A 17,151-nucleotide genomic window follows, 5' to 3' on the forward strand; every position below is an offset into this window, starting at 1 on the left:
CAAATGTCAATTTAATGGATATTACACAGAGGACAAACACGAAAGAAACAATATATTGAACTGAATTCGTACATCAAATTACCTTTATAGCCAGAAATATTTATGTGCAGTGGGGTTATCAGCTTTCCTCCCAATGACTTTCTCCTACGCACAACCATGTTAATAACACCTCCACCAGTCAGTACTGCTTTAATAACCTGCTTCTTGTCCTTATTTGTGAGATCCACATTGTTGATCTTCAATAACCAATCATTTACTCTTAAACAAAAAAGTAAAAAAACATTTTTAAAACTATGGAAAAAATTTGGATAAAAAGCAAACAAACTGCAAAAAAGTAAACACATTTCAGGCTACTGTTATAAGAGTAAGTAAATGTGAAACACATCAAATTAATTGCATTACATATAGAAACACTAATACAAATTATACATACTATTCATAATACACCAAAAATATTAAACACCTTAAAACGCCCAATGTGGGACGGTTTACAGGGACTCATCAGTTTACTCAAAATATCCTGTGCCAAATTGGCACAGTGATATGAACCTTGATGACTTTGAACTCCAACTTTCAAACAATGTCAAGTCACTCCGCTTCACCCTCAACACCAACCGCTTCCTCAAGTAACATATTCCTAAAAACACAAAGGTGGCCTGTTATAGCTCTTTCTTCAAAAGAAAGTGTCACTGCTTCTTCCACAAAGCAAATTCAGAAATGCTTTTTAAACTCTGGTACACTATCTCATCTGAATGGTGGGAATACCCAGCTCCACATCCTCCCAGATTCCACACAGCATCCCTCAAGGGCATCCTACATACCAACGCACATCTTTTTCAGGGCTTGAAGCAATGTGATTACATCACCCCCAGTTTGATGGAACACCTTTGTCTTCCCTAGCCTGTGTGCATCATCTTTAAAACAAGTTGCACCATCTACATATATATATACACTTACGTACAATAGAAGGAGCGGAAAAAAGCCACGTTCTTGAGGAAGATAGGCGTTTGCATTTATCTAGCAATGCTAATAACTTTCGAAAGATATTAATGTACAACCTGAGAGCGGCAAATACTACAACACCACCCTATACTAGAGAAGAGGTGCACACTGAATGCCTTATCCCAAACACAGAGATTTAAACCAAAGCTTTCTGCAGCTGTCCATAAGAGCCCAAACACTGAATATAATGCAGAACAGCATGGCCAACACATCGGTCACAAAGGCATCTACAGCAGACTAATGGTTTACTCTACCAACTGTCATATAATAAGATGAGAGTTGAAAATGATATTTAAGACTATTGACATTTAAGGGTATGCACAAACCACAGTTCAAAATAAAACAGGGTCTGACTGTGTGCTGATCATCTCTGCTTGTCATAACCTCAAATATGCAAATGTATTCTTTACCCTTTGTCTTGCACAACTACAAAATCTTCAACATTCTTACAGTACTTTGATCCGAAGATAAGCTTTTGACAAAAAAATAAGCCTGGCATTTTGCCCAATCTTCAGTTTAGAAGTACTTCGTGAATGACAGAATTGGGGACAACAAAAACACACCAAATTAATTTAACCAGAGTTGCACCATAAGCTGTGTTCAAAAACTGTAGTTCACATGATAACTGTCTAAGTTAGTTTATTAAAGGTCCACTGTCCTGGATAACAGAAATTAACTTTTTGCTCTATCCCTTAGCCAAAAGACCCTATTATGTTTTCCTGGATCAGATACATAAACATGGACTGGGCAGGATACAGAGGGTGACGGGGCCGCACTAGACACAGCACCAATTCCTAAACCTTTGGAACCGGTTAGCGGGTTTTTCCAAACCTCACAAAAAGGGCAAAATAACAAAAGAAAGCGTAATAATATATCGGCATATTCAAGGAAAAAAGCCAAGGTAGCAAAGGCCCAGCTACCCACCCAGGCACCACCCCAGGTACTACCAGAACCCCTTCAAGCCAGTAGCACATGCCCTCCCGACCTAAGATTAGAACCCAGTTCTGTACAACTGGCGGGTAAACATGAACATGAAAATTATAATCTTGTAATAGAAAGTGAGAACGGTGGGGTTCCACTTTGTACTATAAAAGGGAGGGATGTGGAATTTCTAACAATTGTGTGGGAAACACTAAAAAAACTTTTAACCCCCCTTGAAGTAAGACTTTCGCGCATAGAAACTCAGTTGCTTGAGACTGAAAAAAGCATCTTGAATCTGGCAACCATCAGTATGCATGACAATAGATTAACATGTCCACCGGGAACTACTAACACCACATCATTACCTGCTGTTAATACACTAGCTGCTGCTATTCCACCTGCTGCCCCGAAGGTTGAACACATCCCAAAACCTCGGCACAAGGCCACCATAGACACTTCTGCTAACAGGGTAGCGGCGGCCGCAAATCAGCCGGCGGCTGACATTGTACCACCTCCGCCAGTTACCGTAGGGCATCCTGTACCACCTCTGACAGATACGGCTATCCCGAGGGTCACTGGTCATAATAACAACCATTCCATCACTCAGAGAGTAAACACCAACAAAAACCACTACAGGGCTTTGTTGATCTCCCTCCGGACGTAAGACCCTATGTAGTTGTGCTAACAGGGGTTCCGGAACTGACATACCACCAGCAGGAAGACTTTGGCTCATTAAAGAACAAAGTAATCCACTGGCTTAAGGTCAACAGGCCAATACCGAACCATCTGAGGAGTAAAATCCTCATGGTGCGCCGGGTCCCCTGGATAGGCACTTCACACAAATCTATTACTGGCGATTGTGTAATTGTCTCATTTGAAAATCCTAGCACTGCGCAATCTATTTACTCCTGGGATTATACTAGTGTAAACTCACTTATAGCATCCAGACCCCTTACTTACTTTTACCCACCTTTAGCATACCCGAACATAGGAGGGAACTGGAGTTGGATCCCGGAGAGAAAAGGTGGCCGGGGTAGGTTACCAAATTATTGGCCACACACTCATGGTGGGTGGACCGGGGCACCAACACACAATAGATTCGGGTGCCTCGAGGAAGGGGATTGACTCCCACACAGGTCCATCATCACTCCACTAGCAGCTGACTCATTCAGTCTTTCCATATGCCCCCTGGGCCGATCAGCCCCTCTCATGTCACAACTCCAATGCAGGCATAAAGATAGGGCATCAGTTGAATTCCATGCAGCCATTATAACACCTGAATCTACTAAGGATAAAATGAATAACTTAGATAAGGTCAAAGTAGAGCTAAGTAATAAGGACAATCTCCCTCTTGAGGTCATGCCGGAAATAAGGTTGGCGCCAATGGTTGCACCCTCCCCCACCCAGCAAGGCCACTCGGGCTTACGCAAGTGTTCTCTGGCACTTACTGCCACTGATACGCCGGAGGTTCCCGGAGTAGTAACCATACTCTCCTGGAATGTCGCCGGGCTGGCCAACAAATTAGATTCTTCCGAGTGGGGGATCTAATTGAAGGGCATGACATATGCCTATTCCAAGAAACATGGGCCAGGGAAAAACACTCCCGTACAGGATATGCTTCATTTGAGATTCAGGCAAAATGGGGTGGAAAGGGACGACCATCAGGGGGTCTTCTGATCTGGGTGGGATGCCATCTCGGTTGCAGGGCTACAAAACTGGAAACCAATTCAGCAGATTTCCAGTGTGTATCCTTGGAGTGGCCATGTGGGGTAAATGTAACACTGATTAATGTATATTCAAGAGCGGGAGGGATTGCAGCCACCTCGGGAACAATTGAGGACTTAGCGCAGTTCCTTGATTCCATCACTCTCTGCTCCTCACTAATTGTCGGCGGAGACTTTAACACTCAGTATGAACCCCTCCCGGATTATCTGACAGGCTTAACCAGTGAAGAGGATGAACTCTGGGACATCCCCACCTTGGTGGGCCCCCCCATAAAGGCCTGGACACCACTCGCCACCCAAATAACATCTTTCACGCTCTGTCACTCGCTGAGGGCCTGCAATGGGCGGATTAAAGGGGATATCCCACTAAAACATACCTTCAACAGACCAGGATACGAGTCAAGAATCGACTACATTCTGGTCTCAGTGAGGGATTGGGATAAAGTGAGGGACTTTGGAATAATTGCCTGGTCTGACAGTGACCATAACGTACTCTCACTGAAAATTGCGATCCAGGGGTCACACACGGCTTTGGCAGAAGAAAATTTAGTAGACCCAGCAGATCTAGTTCTAACCAGCAATAGACGCAGAATTAAATGGCCAAAATTGCTGGAAAATCCATCTAATATCCAAAGGCTGTATGCGCTAGTCGTCCCTGCACTAGAAAAGGTTGAGAATCTCAGGCACCAGCAATTCAACGACACCAAGCCCTATGCCCTAGAAAAAGTTGAGGTTCCGATCACCTTGCTAGCCACTTCTGCAGAGCTCAATGAGCTTGGGGATATTCACTCTGAGCTATGCATTAATCTGGCAGAAGTGCTGAACCCTGTGGCTAGGCCGAAGAAGCCTAAGAAGAAAAGAGCCACATGGTTCAACGCTTCCTGTAGGAGAGCAAAAGCCGTACTGCTAGAGTCCCTTAAAACACGAGAAACTCTCAGCAAGATCAGGGAAAAGCGGTTAGCTTATAAGTCCATCCTCCGTAGTGCTAAAATAGAATGGGACGAGGGAAACTGGTCTGAAATGTCAGCCGCCCTTGCACTACGAGATGCCCGTCAATTCTGGCAAATCGTTAAGCATGGTTCAGCTGAACCCCTAGCGGCAGTGGAAGCAAATTTAGCACCCTCTGTCTGGGAGGAACACTTTAAAACCCTGTATAAATCATACAATCAGGACCAACTGGTGACCCCATCAGAAGATATAATGCACCAACCTAACGACAGTGTAGTTCCCATGGACGGTTTCACTCTGGCAGAAGTTAGTACGGCAATCAGGGGCCTGGCTGATGAAAAGGCGTCAGGTCTAGACAGGTTGCCAGGGGACCTATACAAACATGAAGTCAAAATTTGGGCCCCGTACTTCAGGGTGCTGTTCAACGCGATTTTGAATGGCATGCCAATCCCTCCAACCTGGCTGGGGGCAGAGATAGTCCCAATCTTTAAGAAAGGGTCCTCTCTGCTCCCAGTCAATTATAGGCCAATAAGCCTGATAGACGTTTCACAAAAACTGTTTGCCAGGCTGTTGCTGGACCGCCTGCTGGATTGGACGACGGAATATGATATCCCGAGTCCCTTCCAAGCGGGCTTTAGGGAGAAGGTCTCAACTATAGATCAGGTCTTTCGGCTTGTCCTCATTTTCTGGAAAACGGTGCAGTTGGAGGGTGGCAGCCTCTATACTGTATTCGTGGACCTGAGGGCGGCCTTCGACCTGGTCCCCCGCAAAAAGCTCTGGGAGGTGTTGGCCAAATTGGGTGTTCCCGAGGGTTTGCTGGAGATGATTGTTCGTCTTCACAGTGCCAATTTTGCGCAGGTGAGGTGTGGCAAGGTGGGAGCACTGTCAAATAGGTTCCCCGTTGACAGGGGGGTAAGACAGGGTTGTGTGCTCGCACCGACCCGGTTCTGCCTCTACGTCAACGGGGTTATCTCTCACCTAAACGGGGTTGCCAACTCCGATGCCCCCAAGCTGGCTGGCGCCAGGGTGCCGGTGATCATGTTCGCCGACGACACCCTGTTGCTTTCAAAGTCTGCAACGGGCATTCAGTGCGTTCTTGACGGCTTTACGGACTTCTGCGGGGGTCACGGTCTAGAAATCAACACCTTAAAGACCAAATTCATGGTCTTTAACCCCCCGCAGAAATTCCGCTTTAGCCCTAAAATCGGACAGAGCAGACTTGAGAGGGTCAAAACTTTCGAGTACCTTGGTGTCATGTTAAACGATAGATTGTCCTGGAGTACGCATCAGGAGAAAGCACTCCTTAAATTCACTCAATATTCGGGGGGTAATATGAATCTCCTGGGCAACAACAAATCATCCATTCGGCCCATAGGTCCCCCTATACAGATCTACAGGGTACAGGCAAGGGGGGCTGCCATGTATGGGTGTATACTTTGGGGTCATGCAGGAACACAAGACTTGGCAAAAGAGGAGAACAAATTCATACGGAGAATTGTAGGACTTCCACCCAGCACGCCACTCGTCCCTTTAAGGCTGGACCTAGGGTTGAGGCCACTAGACGAAGATCTGGCTTTTCGTCCGCTGGCTTACTGGCTCAGGTTGTGGGCAACTCCCGAATTGACCAGCTACAGACAGGGATTACAGGAGGTGCTCGCTATGCCCAACGCAGGGAAAATTAAGTGGCTCAAATTCATCAAATCAGAGTTGGAGGGTCTGGGACTCCCGAAGATGTGGCCTGATCCTTTAACCACTTGTCCACTTTTTCCCAAAAAGAAATTAGCTAATGCATACCACGATAGTAAATTAACGGAACTCCTAAACCATCAAAAACCTGGCTCATTGACCGACTCCGTTCAATGCATTAAGGATACTTACAGCTTTGTACCAGTTCTAGATAAACTGTATCCTCCCTTGCTTAGGAAATTATATTTGCAGTGGAGGCACGGGTCCCTCCCCCTTCGAGCTTTCACAAGCAAGTGGAGTGAACAATCAGTCAGCTTGTGTCCAGCTTGTAGAATGTCCGAGGAGTCTGAACTCCACATACTCTTTTTTTGCCCGGTCTACAGTAAGATTCGCAAGAAATGGATAGTGCCCCTATGAAGAAACCTGGTATTTGTAGAGTGTTTGGCTGCTTTCAGAGTTCTGAAATCAAATCTGTCGGACTATATTGTTTTTGCAGTGGCCAAATATTTGGGTGCCATTTGGTTTCTGAGAAGAAAATGCCTCAAGGCTGGTCACTGACTCTAGCGTACCAAGGACAGATACTGTTCCAATAAATTCTGTTTTTATTGACAATGGATGATTTTATAAAGCATATATCCCTACTTTTTATTAATTCTATGAATGTTATAAATGTCTTTTATGGTGAAAATTTTTACCGAAATAAAGATTTATGAAATTAAATGAATGCAATTTAGGAAGAACATGCTGGTTTTAGGATCGCATGATAGCAAGTCAAGTCTGAGTGATGATCTTTTGTTATTAGAAAATTACAGCTGCTTCTCGCAGAGAGGAAAATTGGTGAATAGAGGATGCCCAGTAAGAATACAGTATTTGAGACGCTACATACCATACATACGATGAGGCCAAATAAGGCAGGATTTCACCTATTCAAGTCAGTGAAATAAGTTCAAAACTTGAGGCCTTCCTGAACCTTTTGAGAAGACACTGCCTCATGACACTGAAAGGTCCCATCATGAACAGGTATCTAGCTCTGAAGAACAGAATAGCTTTATCAAATCCCTCCAGGCTGCAGGAGACCTTTGCATCAATGAATCTTGAGGCTACTGGGTAGCCTGAAAATCATGGTATCATGTTTTTTTCTGTAACAGATGTTTAGTCTCGGCCAGACCAAAGTCCTTGTCTTCGCTTTTCTTTCTAGGAGACAAAGAACAAGTTACTTACCTTTTATGATGATGATCTTTCTGGTGGATACTGTATCAACATGCAGATTTCTCACCTCTTGAATCTCCTTGAGGCGCTAAAGTGGATTGTGCCAGTAGTTGGTGCTCAATTTAGTCATGCCGCCGAGGACCAATCCAGTAATGACATCACCAAAGCCATAAAAGAAAACCACCACCAAGGATGTAAGATTCTTATCCATTTTTTACGTGGCTAAGAGGTAAATCAGAGGGCATGAAGATTGCTACTTCATGCAGTGCATCAAAACTAAAATGGAAACTTAATAACGGACCCAAAACAATTACTCAGAACGAGGAGGCAGGAAGGGGTTGTTGAGGAATCTGCTGGTAGAGTAGCAACCAAAAACAATGTTATTGTGGCCGGCAGCAGCACTAACTTCCTGTTAGTCCCTGAAAGCCCAGGAATAAATGGGGGCACCCTAGGGGAGCCCCAGTACATGAAATCCTAAATCCAACACTGGAATCGGTATTGGGGTAGGATTCTAACATGTTTGACAACAAACATGACCAGTTTCAGTGCAGTCAATATATAGTTACACATCTCGTATTTGACTTGATGTCCACTATATGTAAATGGCTGACCGCACTTACAACGCCTGGAGAATCGACTCCGGACTCTGCAGACGCGCCCTGCTCATGCAGGGGCACCCTCACACTTGTAACCAAGCACCCTGACATCAGGACTAAAGAACCTGCCATAATTGTGTGACTTATAGGCTTTAAGTGCAGTGACCTCAGATATAAGGAAACGTATATGTGCCGTAAGTGTTGCTAGCACCAACTTACAAAGGCTGCAATAGCAGGCCTGTAGTCATAGCTTGAGTGGTCTCTCATGAGTGGCATACCATATGCTGCAGGCCATGGGAGACCTGTGGTGTACCTATGCGCTGCGAACCTTAGTACCATATACTAGGGACTTACCTAGGAACACTAGTAGCCAATTGGAATGGTACCAAAGTACTTACCACTGTCATTTAGGGAAGAAGACAGTGACTGGTGTCCTGATGAGCAAGATCCCAGTCGGACTAGTAAGAAAACAGAATAACACCAGCAAAAAGTAGGGGTAACCATGAAAGCATATCCTACTTTCCTACATTTACTTTTTGCAATAAAAAGTTACTAAAATAAATAAATAATGTCAAGCATTTCATCCACTTGTGGGACAAAGAGTTGCTCTCCGTCAAAAGGTAAATTGGGAAGATGTCCGGTTTATCTTTGTGTTTGCAAGGCTTTCACTACAGTACTCATGTGCCCCGTCAAAGCGATCTGTTGGGCCTATTCTATGTCCTAGTCTGAATCAGACCCTTCTCCACTACTGGCGAGAAGAGTGGGGAAGTCCATCAGTGCACCTTGGGCCTCTGCTTCATCATGACGACAGGAGCCATACTCCTCGGAGTCATGGTGCTCCCCAAGGCACCACATGCAAATAGAATGAGTGACTGTGGCCGACATTTGCCATCTACAGGGTTTGAACCCTAATGGAATGTAAAAAAAACACTGTTCAGTCAACAATAATGTGGTGATAAGCCTAAAAATGGCCTGAGGAACGGCTCTCCGGATCCGTGTTGGAAGCGTGGAAAAAAAAGAAATCAGACATCAGCGACTCAGGTGAGGGCTTATATGGACTCTGCCAACATCATACCCGGTGGAACATGTTGCTACAGAGTCAATCAACGCCCCCCCTAGCGACGTAGAGAGTTACTGCTGTAAAACATTATCTGGATCCAGTCTGGCGACTGGGAAGAATTCAAAGGTAAGGAATATGCGACCAGATGTCTATCATATACAAAGACTTCACTGCAACTACCGCCTCCATTACCCACAGCGAATCATTAGGGAAAAATAAGGTTATAAAGGGGCCTGAGATTTGGGAGGTGCAGAAAAACAAGGGCTGATTGCTCAAGGCGAGATGCTGAAGCATAAGTATCGGACGGAAGATCTGACAGCTTTCTAAGGAAGGCAAGGATAAGTGCATCACTTGGTATAATCTAACTGGCCAGATTACTATTCTCTCAATCACTGCAATGAGACTGATAATATATATTATACGGAGATGGTAAGGATTAGACGAATTTATTACTGGTAGTAGGGAAGTATGATGTAAAGTAATTGGCTTTGGGTTTTTCTAATGGTCATCTTTTTCTGTATATTAAATGTCTGCTGATTACCTTAATTTCCATAATTCAGATACATAATAAGTAATCACTGAATGTACTAAATAAATAACATGTTATTATAAAATACCAAATGCATGTTGCTACTGTCTCTAGGGGACAAGTTGAGAATTCACCCATATACATACAACTCCCGCAGAGAAGAGCTTCTCTGGAAGGGTTATCTGATTCATAACACTGGATCTAGATGAGTCTAATTGTTTCAGAGAGGAGGGAGAGGCTCTGGTCTGTTTTGTTTTCCTCCTAAGGGGAAGGAAAAGCAGTACTCCCTTGGGGCTACAGAAATCTTTCCAGATGTGGACACCCCCAACATACTCCCCTTTGAAAAATTGCAGACTGAATTACCCTTGTGATATTTTTTTTATAAGCTATTCATCCAATAGGAAGAAGACGAGATACCTTGCTTACGAAGGAAGCATGGCAAGATACTTGGGGCAGATATTAAACACAGGTGAAGGACAATGATCCAGCAATGGAGAGCAGCCACTGTAAAAGTAGGAATGTTTCATACATGGATGGATAGAGCTTTGGAAATCAGGGATCCAACAATGTTATACATTATTCTTTAGTAGATGCAAGACATCCTAAAAGGACACTATGCTGAACAGATTTGGGGGGGGGGGGTGTTGGATGCTGGCTTACTAGATGGTGCACACTTATTTAAGTGCACTTATGCAGACAACCCTTAAGGCGATTTTAGTGGTCTTAAACAACTTTAGAAAGCTCTCTAAGTGGTAGCTGTGGAGAGCAGCCTTCAAGCTTAGTCCAGGAAGAGCGTTAAGGAGCTTGTTTTACCAGAACTAATCATTTAGTGTAGGTTAAACAAAAAAGAACTACACAGCGTACTTATTAAAATAGTTATATTTATTATACACACACTCCTGAACACATAAGTATATCTGCTACCCGGAGTTATCAACGCAATACACACGATATTTCAAAAGGAAAAGGTAAGTAAGCACAAATACACAGTATCTCCAGGGGGAGGCAAAACCATATACTAAAGAAGTGGAATGCGAACTGCGACTGAAGTCAAGACGTGACTAAGAAGAGTTGGGGACCCAAGAAACCACAGGAGCGAAGTATCCAGGAACCACGTGGAGGCCGTGTGCAGAATTTAAAGACAGCAGCATACTCAATGCAAGTGAATGGGAAAGTCGTGGTTGCAGCTTTTAAGAAGGACCCTTCCCAGTTAAATCTAAAGAAATCCTGTGGGAGATGGAAGGTTGGAGAGTCACCCCGCCCGTGGATACTCCAGAAATCAAGATAACTACACCAGGGAAGCCAGGTGCCTAGGTACGAAATGATGTCTGAAACCACCGTAGACCACAATGAAGGACTTCAGTAAAGATGCCACGGCAAAGAAAGTGAAAGAGTCTGGTGGAATCACATGACAGATTTTGAAGAGGAGTACCTGCAAGCTGAGGGGACAGAGTCTCTGCCACTCAGGAGTGACCAGGAGGCACAAGACCAATGACCACCGATAATGGATGAAGCAGGAGAGTTGACGGAGACCTTGTCGCAGCAGCTGTGAGGACCAGGCAACACTGTGGAAGACCAGAAAACGTTTACAAACTGTCCCACGTCAGAAGACGAGAACCAGAGGGTCGGTGTTCAGCGGGAACACCAACAAACCTTGGCAGCAGCAACAGACGTGGTAAACGAAGAAAGTTCAGCATTGGAACCAGCAAGGTCCAGGGGACTCAGCAAAAGCAACAGAGGCAGAGCAGGCCCGAGCAAGCAGAGGAGCCCACTGAAGCCAAAGAAGACCCTTAAGAGGACCCACAGGCCGAAGGCACAGGAGTTGTATGAGGACCTTGAGCAGCTCACCAAAGATGCAAGCCCACAGTGCAGAGGATGCGGTGAGGCGACTATCTTGGCAGGAAGAGATGCTGGAGGCTTTAGTTTTTTGTAGCCCGAAGATCTCTGGAGGACAGAGTCAATAAGCCTTGGTAACAGCAAGTCGAAGCAGTACACAAGGGTTCTATTCCAGTGGTTTTGATGAGGGACACTGGCCCCAAGCTTACTGAGAAGACAGTGCGGGCCTCAAGGGAGTTTCAGAACCACCACCTGTGTTCCAGAGTCTTTCGGAGTCTGTGGGACCTCAGGAGCAGCACACCGGACAGCTTTGTTGCGGTGCCTGCAGAGGAGGTTACTTCGGGTGTCTTTGATGCCCACAGGCCTGGAAACGCATGAGTGCGCCAAACTGTTCAGGGGTTTCATATAGTTACACGGGGAACCCTTCGAACCGGTTCCGCCACGTCCTCTCTCTTTTTCGTCAGCAGACGCCACATTGGTCGATCAAGAGGTCCAATCTCTTATGGACAAAGGGGCAGCAGTAGAAACCCTGCCGCATCCCAGCAGCTTCATCAGCAACCTCTTTGTGGTGGACAAGACGGACTGGGGCCAGAGGCCAGTCATCAACTTGCGCAAGTTCAAAGAGTGGCTGGTTTACTGCCACTTCAAGATGGAGGGAATTAATCTTCTTCACGATCTTCTCAGGCCGAACCTGGATGGCGCGTCTCGATCTCAAGGACGCATATCTGACCATACCCATTTTCCCTCCTCACCGGAGGTTCCTGCAATTTCACTAGCGGGAGAGGGTGTACAAGTTCACCACTCTTCCTTTCGGTCTTTCCTCCACCCCTTGTTACTTTACCAAGGCTCTCCGTCCGGTGATAGAACATCTGCGAGAGTCCAGTATGAGACTCAGTTTACCTGGATGACATCTTATTGATGCCCCAAAGTCTTGACTCATCAAATCCAGACGGTGGTCAATGTGCTCCAAAGCCTGGGCTTCATGATCAACAAAGCGAAATCCAACCTCAATCCAGCCCAGAGGGTCATTTTCCTTTGGATTTTTATCGACTCCGTGGCTTCTACTCTCAGACTTCCCTCCCGAAAGATGACGAAAATATGTCACAAACTCAGGAGAGCTCTCACCCAAAACAGCAACTCTCCCTCATGCAACTGGCCTGCATCGTAGGTCTTCTTTTGACATCGATTCAGGCTATCTTCCTGGGGCCACTCCATTACAGGGCCCTGCAACGCCTCAAAGCCCAACACCTTCGCAAGGGTTTCTCCTACTCAGAAGGTGTCCCTCTCTGCGAAGGCCAGAGAAGAAATACAGTGTTGGCTCTCCAACATGGAGGTCTGGATGGGAGTGAAATCTTCAGTTCCGCGCCAGATATAGTTATCGAATTAGATGCCAGCAGATCCGGCTGGGGCGAGCGATGTGGCGATTTCACGACAGGCGGTGTGTGGTCACCACAAGAGCAACAGTTGCACATCATCTGTTTGGAACTCAAGGCGGGGTTGATTGCAATCCATTGTTGAACCAAGGACTCAGTCCAGTCCAGCGTCCTGCTCAAGATGGACAACAGATCAGCAGGCCGGTACATCAATCATCTTGGAGGCAAGTGTTCGAGAGCACTCTCGGATGGCAGTAAATTTTGGGCAGTACTGCCTGGATCATCATGTTTCCATTACGGCAGAATACCTACCGGGTCAGGACATCCAGATAGCGGATTTCCGCTCTCTATGACGGGAGTCTTTGGAAAATGCATCCAGGGGTCCTTGCGGATCTCCAGAGTATCTATGGTCCGTTCTCAGTCGACCTGTTTGCCTCCCTTTTGGACCACCAACTTCCCCAGGTCTTCAGTTGGAAACAGGACCCCCTGGCAGCGGGCAGACGCATTCCTTCAGAACTGGCTGGCCGAAAATGGCTATGTCTTTCCCCCGTTCGCCATGCTCACTGTAAGAGGGCGGGTTTTATAAACAGGCGTAGAGGCGGTAGTGGTGGTTTAAAGGAAGAAGGTTTATTGAAAACAAATGACGATGTGACTGGGATTGGTAAAGGTTGATCGGTATTTTCTTCTTCTTCTGATGTCTTTGGGGATGTAGGGGGTGATGAAGGTTCTCTGGTGATCTTCGCCTTGTCTTCAGGACGTGGTTGGTCACCCCGGTGGATCATAAGAGAAGGGGAAATAAATGAGGGAACCGTGAAAATGGCAGTAACAAAATATATAATATGAGTTTCCCTTCACCACACCTTTGGTGTTTTGTGAAAATCAGTAGGGAAGTGACGGAGAACGCAGACACTAGTGAATACCAGGGTAGTTCTAGGCTAGAAAAGTAGGGACTAGGGAGCAATGTATTATTGTGCCTAGGGTGGAGGAAAGAAAAGAGTGCTCACAGTTCGCATGTCATGAAAAGAAACAGGAGCACGCCGTCAATTTACAAGGGGTACATATATTCGCTACCCAGCCCACACTGCACTATCATGGCATTGTCCGAGTATTTGCATCAACCCTTCCTTAGTCAACGCGTGGCTGACACCGATAACATAACTAAGAGAACAGCACTAAACAATCCCTCCCAGTCTCCTTTCCCACCCGCTTCCCCAAATCTCCCAAGAGCCGATGTCACTCACCGACCCCGCCGCAACTCTTCCTAGAGTCACGGTCGCTCTCCAGCATCCACCGGACACCACCAGTCCTCGCACCAGCTGTCTTCGTCGATGCCCTGGTTGTGGGCTGTCTCGGTCTCCAAGTCCTCGGGTCCCGCGTCTTCCTGTACAGGGTCCACGTAGTCTTCTAGGGCTCCTGCCTCTTCTTCTAAAGGTAGTGAAATTACTCCAACCTGAATATTCTTCCAAATCAGGGATAGTAGGGGTATTTAATTTTTTAGATGTAGCCAATCCAAAACACGTTGTTTGGGAAATAGTCGAATTTAAAAACAACATGTGATTTGGGATGAGACATGCACGATGCAAAGCCTCAGTGCCTTGTACCTGCCAATCTTTGGTACCCCAAACCGATTTAAGGTCAATAACATCCTTCCATAACTCATAGCCATCCACAGATAACCTTTCTAGAAAGGACTTTGAATACAACAATTTTGTGTCAGTACTGGTTACAACATTCCACTTTAGCTGCAGTTAAACTGCATTTGTCCCAGTTGAATGAAAACATAGAGTTAAATGATTTTATAAAAGGCCCAACTATGGGTAGGTCTAAACGCTTTATTTATGCTATTTACAATGAAATTTGGAAATTTTCAAGAGTCGAAGCAGCTAAACGCCTGAGGGCTATTGATCAAGCCAATTTGGAAAAAGTGCTTGCAGTGGTTGATAATAGTATTAACACGCTTTCTTCCAGAATTTACACATTGGATAATATTGTTTCTTCTGTTGTTGATATTGTACATGATGAAGTGTCCACGTTATACCATGGTCAAAATCAATTACGTTCTGTAATGCAGTTTGCCTGGACTCTACAGACAATTAAGGCTGGTCGAGTTCCCTGGACCTCATTGAACGTTTCATCACTTTTTGCCCCTTTTAATCTTACTGATAAACAACGCATGCTTTCAATGCGTGATGCATCGTTTTCTATGTTACATATTGAGAAGCTAGAATCCTTACCTTTTTCTGTTGCTGAAACCACCACTGCCACGTGGCTTATTCATGGTTTAATTACATTACCATTTCCCTTATATAAATTTACTAACTGTATGCGGTATATTGCTATAGGACGATATGAGCCACTAGGCAATGCATTCCTACATGAGGCTTGGTCATTACCATACACATACAGATGTCTGAAAGATGGAAAAGAAGTGAATCTTAATGGTGAGGAATGCACACAGTCACCTGACCATTCATTAATATGCAGACACATTCAGTTACACGGTTCTTGTAATCAGGACCGCCCAAATTTAGCATGTGTTTTAAAAGGCACGCCAGTTCCAGCAGTAGTGCCCACATTTACATTATTAGCTAATGGTAGTTATTTGCTTTTAAACAATGAATTATGTTGTGGTTTATTAATTGGTGTGGCTTATATAGTTACTGTATCAGAGCGTGTAGTGTGCTGCAAGAACGTTCTATACCCACCCACGCATGGCTCTTCAGATGTCTCCATCTGGCCTCGGATCCCAACCTTGGAAGCGAAATTCAATGGTTTAAGCAGAATAAGGGCTCTTTTGTCTCAAAAACAAGTGACCCTGAGTTCGGCCCGGGAAACTTATGTCCTTCACATAGCTAACACCCGCACAGAGGTGCAGGCGCTTTTAAACACTGATTTGCCATTTCATTTCTGCGAGCTGGTACACCAGATTTTTAATGCTTCTTCAACGACTGGGCTGGCGCATTTTTTTAAACTAGTAAGCAGTGGACTCGTGACTACGTTTGAAAAAGTTTTTGGTATCATTCCCACGTTTTTCCACACTATTTTTGGGAGTTTGTTTGGTGGAATACCTGTGTTGCTGGCTGTGGCCGCAGGCTTTCTGTTGGTGTTTTACTTCATAAAACATGGATGCCCATCCTGCGCAAGACGCCGTTCAACGCCTCCTGACACTGTGCCGTAATCGGATGCTCAATTACTATGGAACTTTGCCGCTTGCAGCATTAAGCACGGCCTATAGATTGTCATTTCGGTTCACCGACTTCACGTGTGTCCAACCTGTGTTTCACTGCCTAAACTGCGAGTTCGATTGGGCCATTGATTTGTGCCTATGCTTGAGGACTGCTCCTGACGTCGATTTTGATCAGCTAATGCGTCCCGTTGTGGCTCACGAGCTGATCTGTTCTGGCGAGAGAGTTATGGCCTTGGCAGCGATAAATGGAGTTCTGGGCCAATGGGAGATCTCTGCAGCGGCGAATGCCTTTCTGACACACAGCGTTCTGGTGAACCCACCGAGTTGTCCTCTGACGTTGCAAGAGGATCCGATGCTGGAGGAGCACGTATGTTCTTTCCCATTGCTAAATTGGATGGCTGAACTATTTTCGGATGATGGCAGTGATTTCATACTGGAGGCTGTTGCAACTTTCTTTGCATATACTTTCCAATCGTGAGATGCCTGGAAGGAATGCTTTGTTGTGAAATATGACTTTCCCCTCGCTGAATTGGAGGGATGGACTATGTTCAGCTGATGGAGAGTTCGCTCACGTGAGGTTGCTGGAGATAACGTCTAAGTGGCACATGACTTTGGATATCGGATGAGTGCCTTGGTTTTTTCTCTTACAAACATTTGAATGGATGCGACCTGGTCATACATTTCATAATTTTTTGAACCGGGCGGAAGACTTTTGGTTCAAGACTTTTGATATTTTTTAGATTTGATGCCACTGTAGGCATTCATACATATTCATTCATACATATTCATTCATACATATTTTTAGCTTATTTTGGCTCAAAACTATTGAATTTTGCTTTCAAATTGTGTATCTGATTTAGTATTGCCTTTTCCCTTATGATTGGCGGTGCTCGGACCAATGGGGGGGTGTCATATGGATACTTCATTACATATATTGCGTTAAGTTAGCATGAGTGTATTACATGTTTAAACAGCCGTTTTTCCTTCAGGCTTCAGTTTTGCACACGACACGTACTTGTTGTCGTAGCTTTCAGCCTAGAAGTGGTGAGGTGTTTTATTTGAGAATAATATGTTATTCCT

General features: G+C 45.2%; 1 protein-coding gene across 8 annotated transcripts in view; it reads right to left on the minus strand.

Moving 5' to 3' along the window:
* Positions 1-17,151, minus strand: part of DLG5 (discs large MAGUK scaffold protein 5) — a 1,254,082-nt gene that overhangs the window by 893,401 nt on the left and 343,530 nt on the right. For all 8 annotated transcript variants that reach the window (XM_086922111.1, XM_086922103.1, XM_086922109.1 and 5 more), the window contains one exon: positions 83-258. In XM_086922111.1, coding sequence (XP_086778237.1) covers positions 83-258 — 176 coding nt within the window. The remainder of the gene's footprint in view (positions 1-82; positions 259-17,151) is intronic.

Source organism: Lissotriton vulgaris, chromosome 5 (assembly GCF_964263255.1).
Source record: "Lissotriton vulgaris chromosome 5, aLisVul1.2, whole genome shotgun sequence".
NCBI lineage: Eukaryota > Metazoa > Chordata > Amphibia > Caudata > Salamandridae > Lissotriton > Lissotriton vulgaris.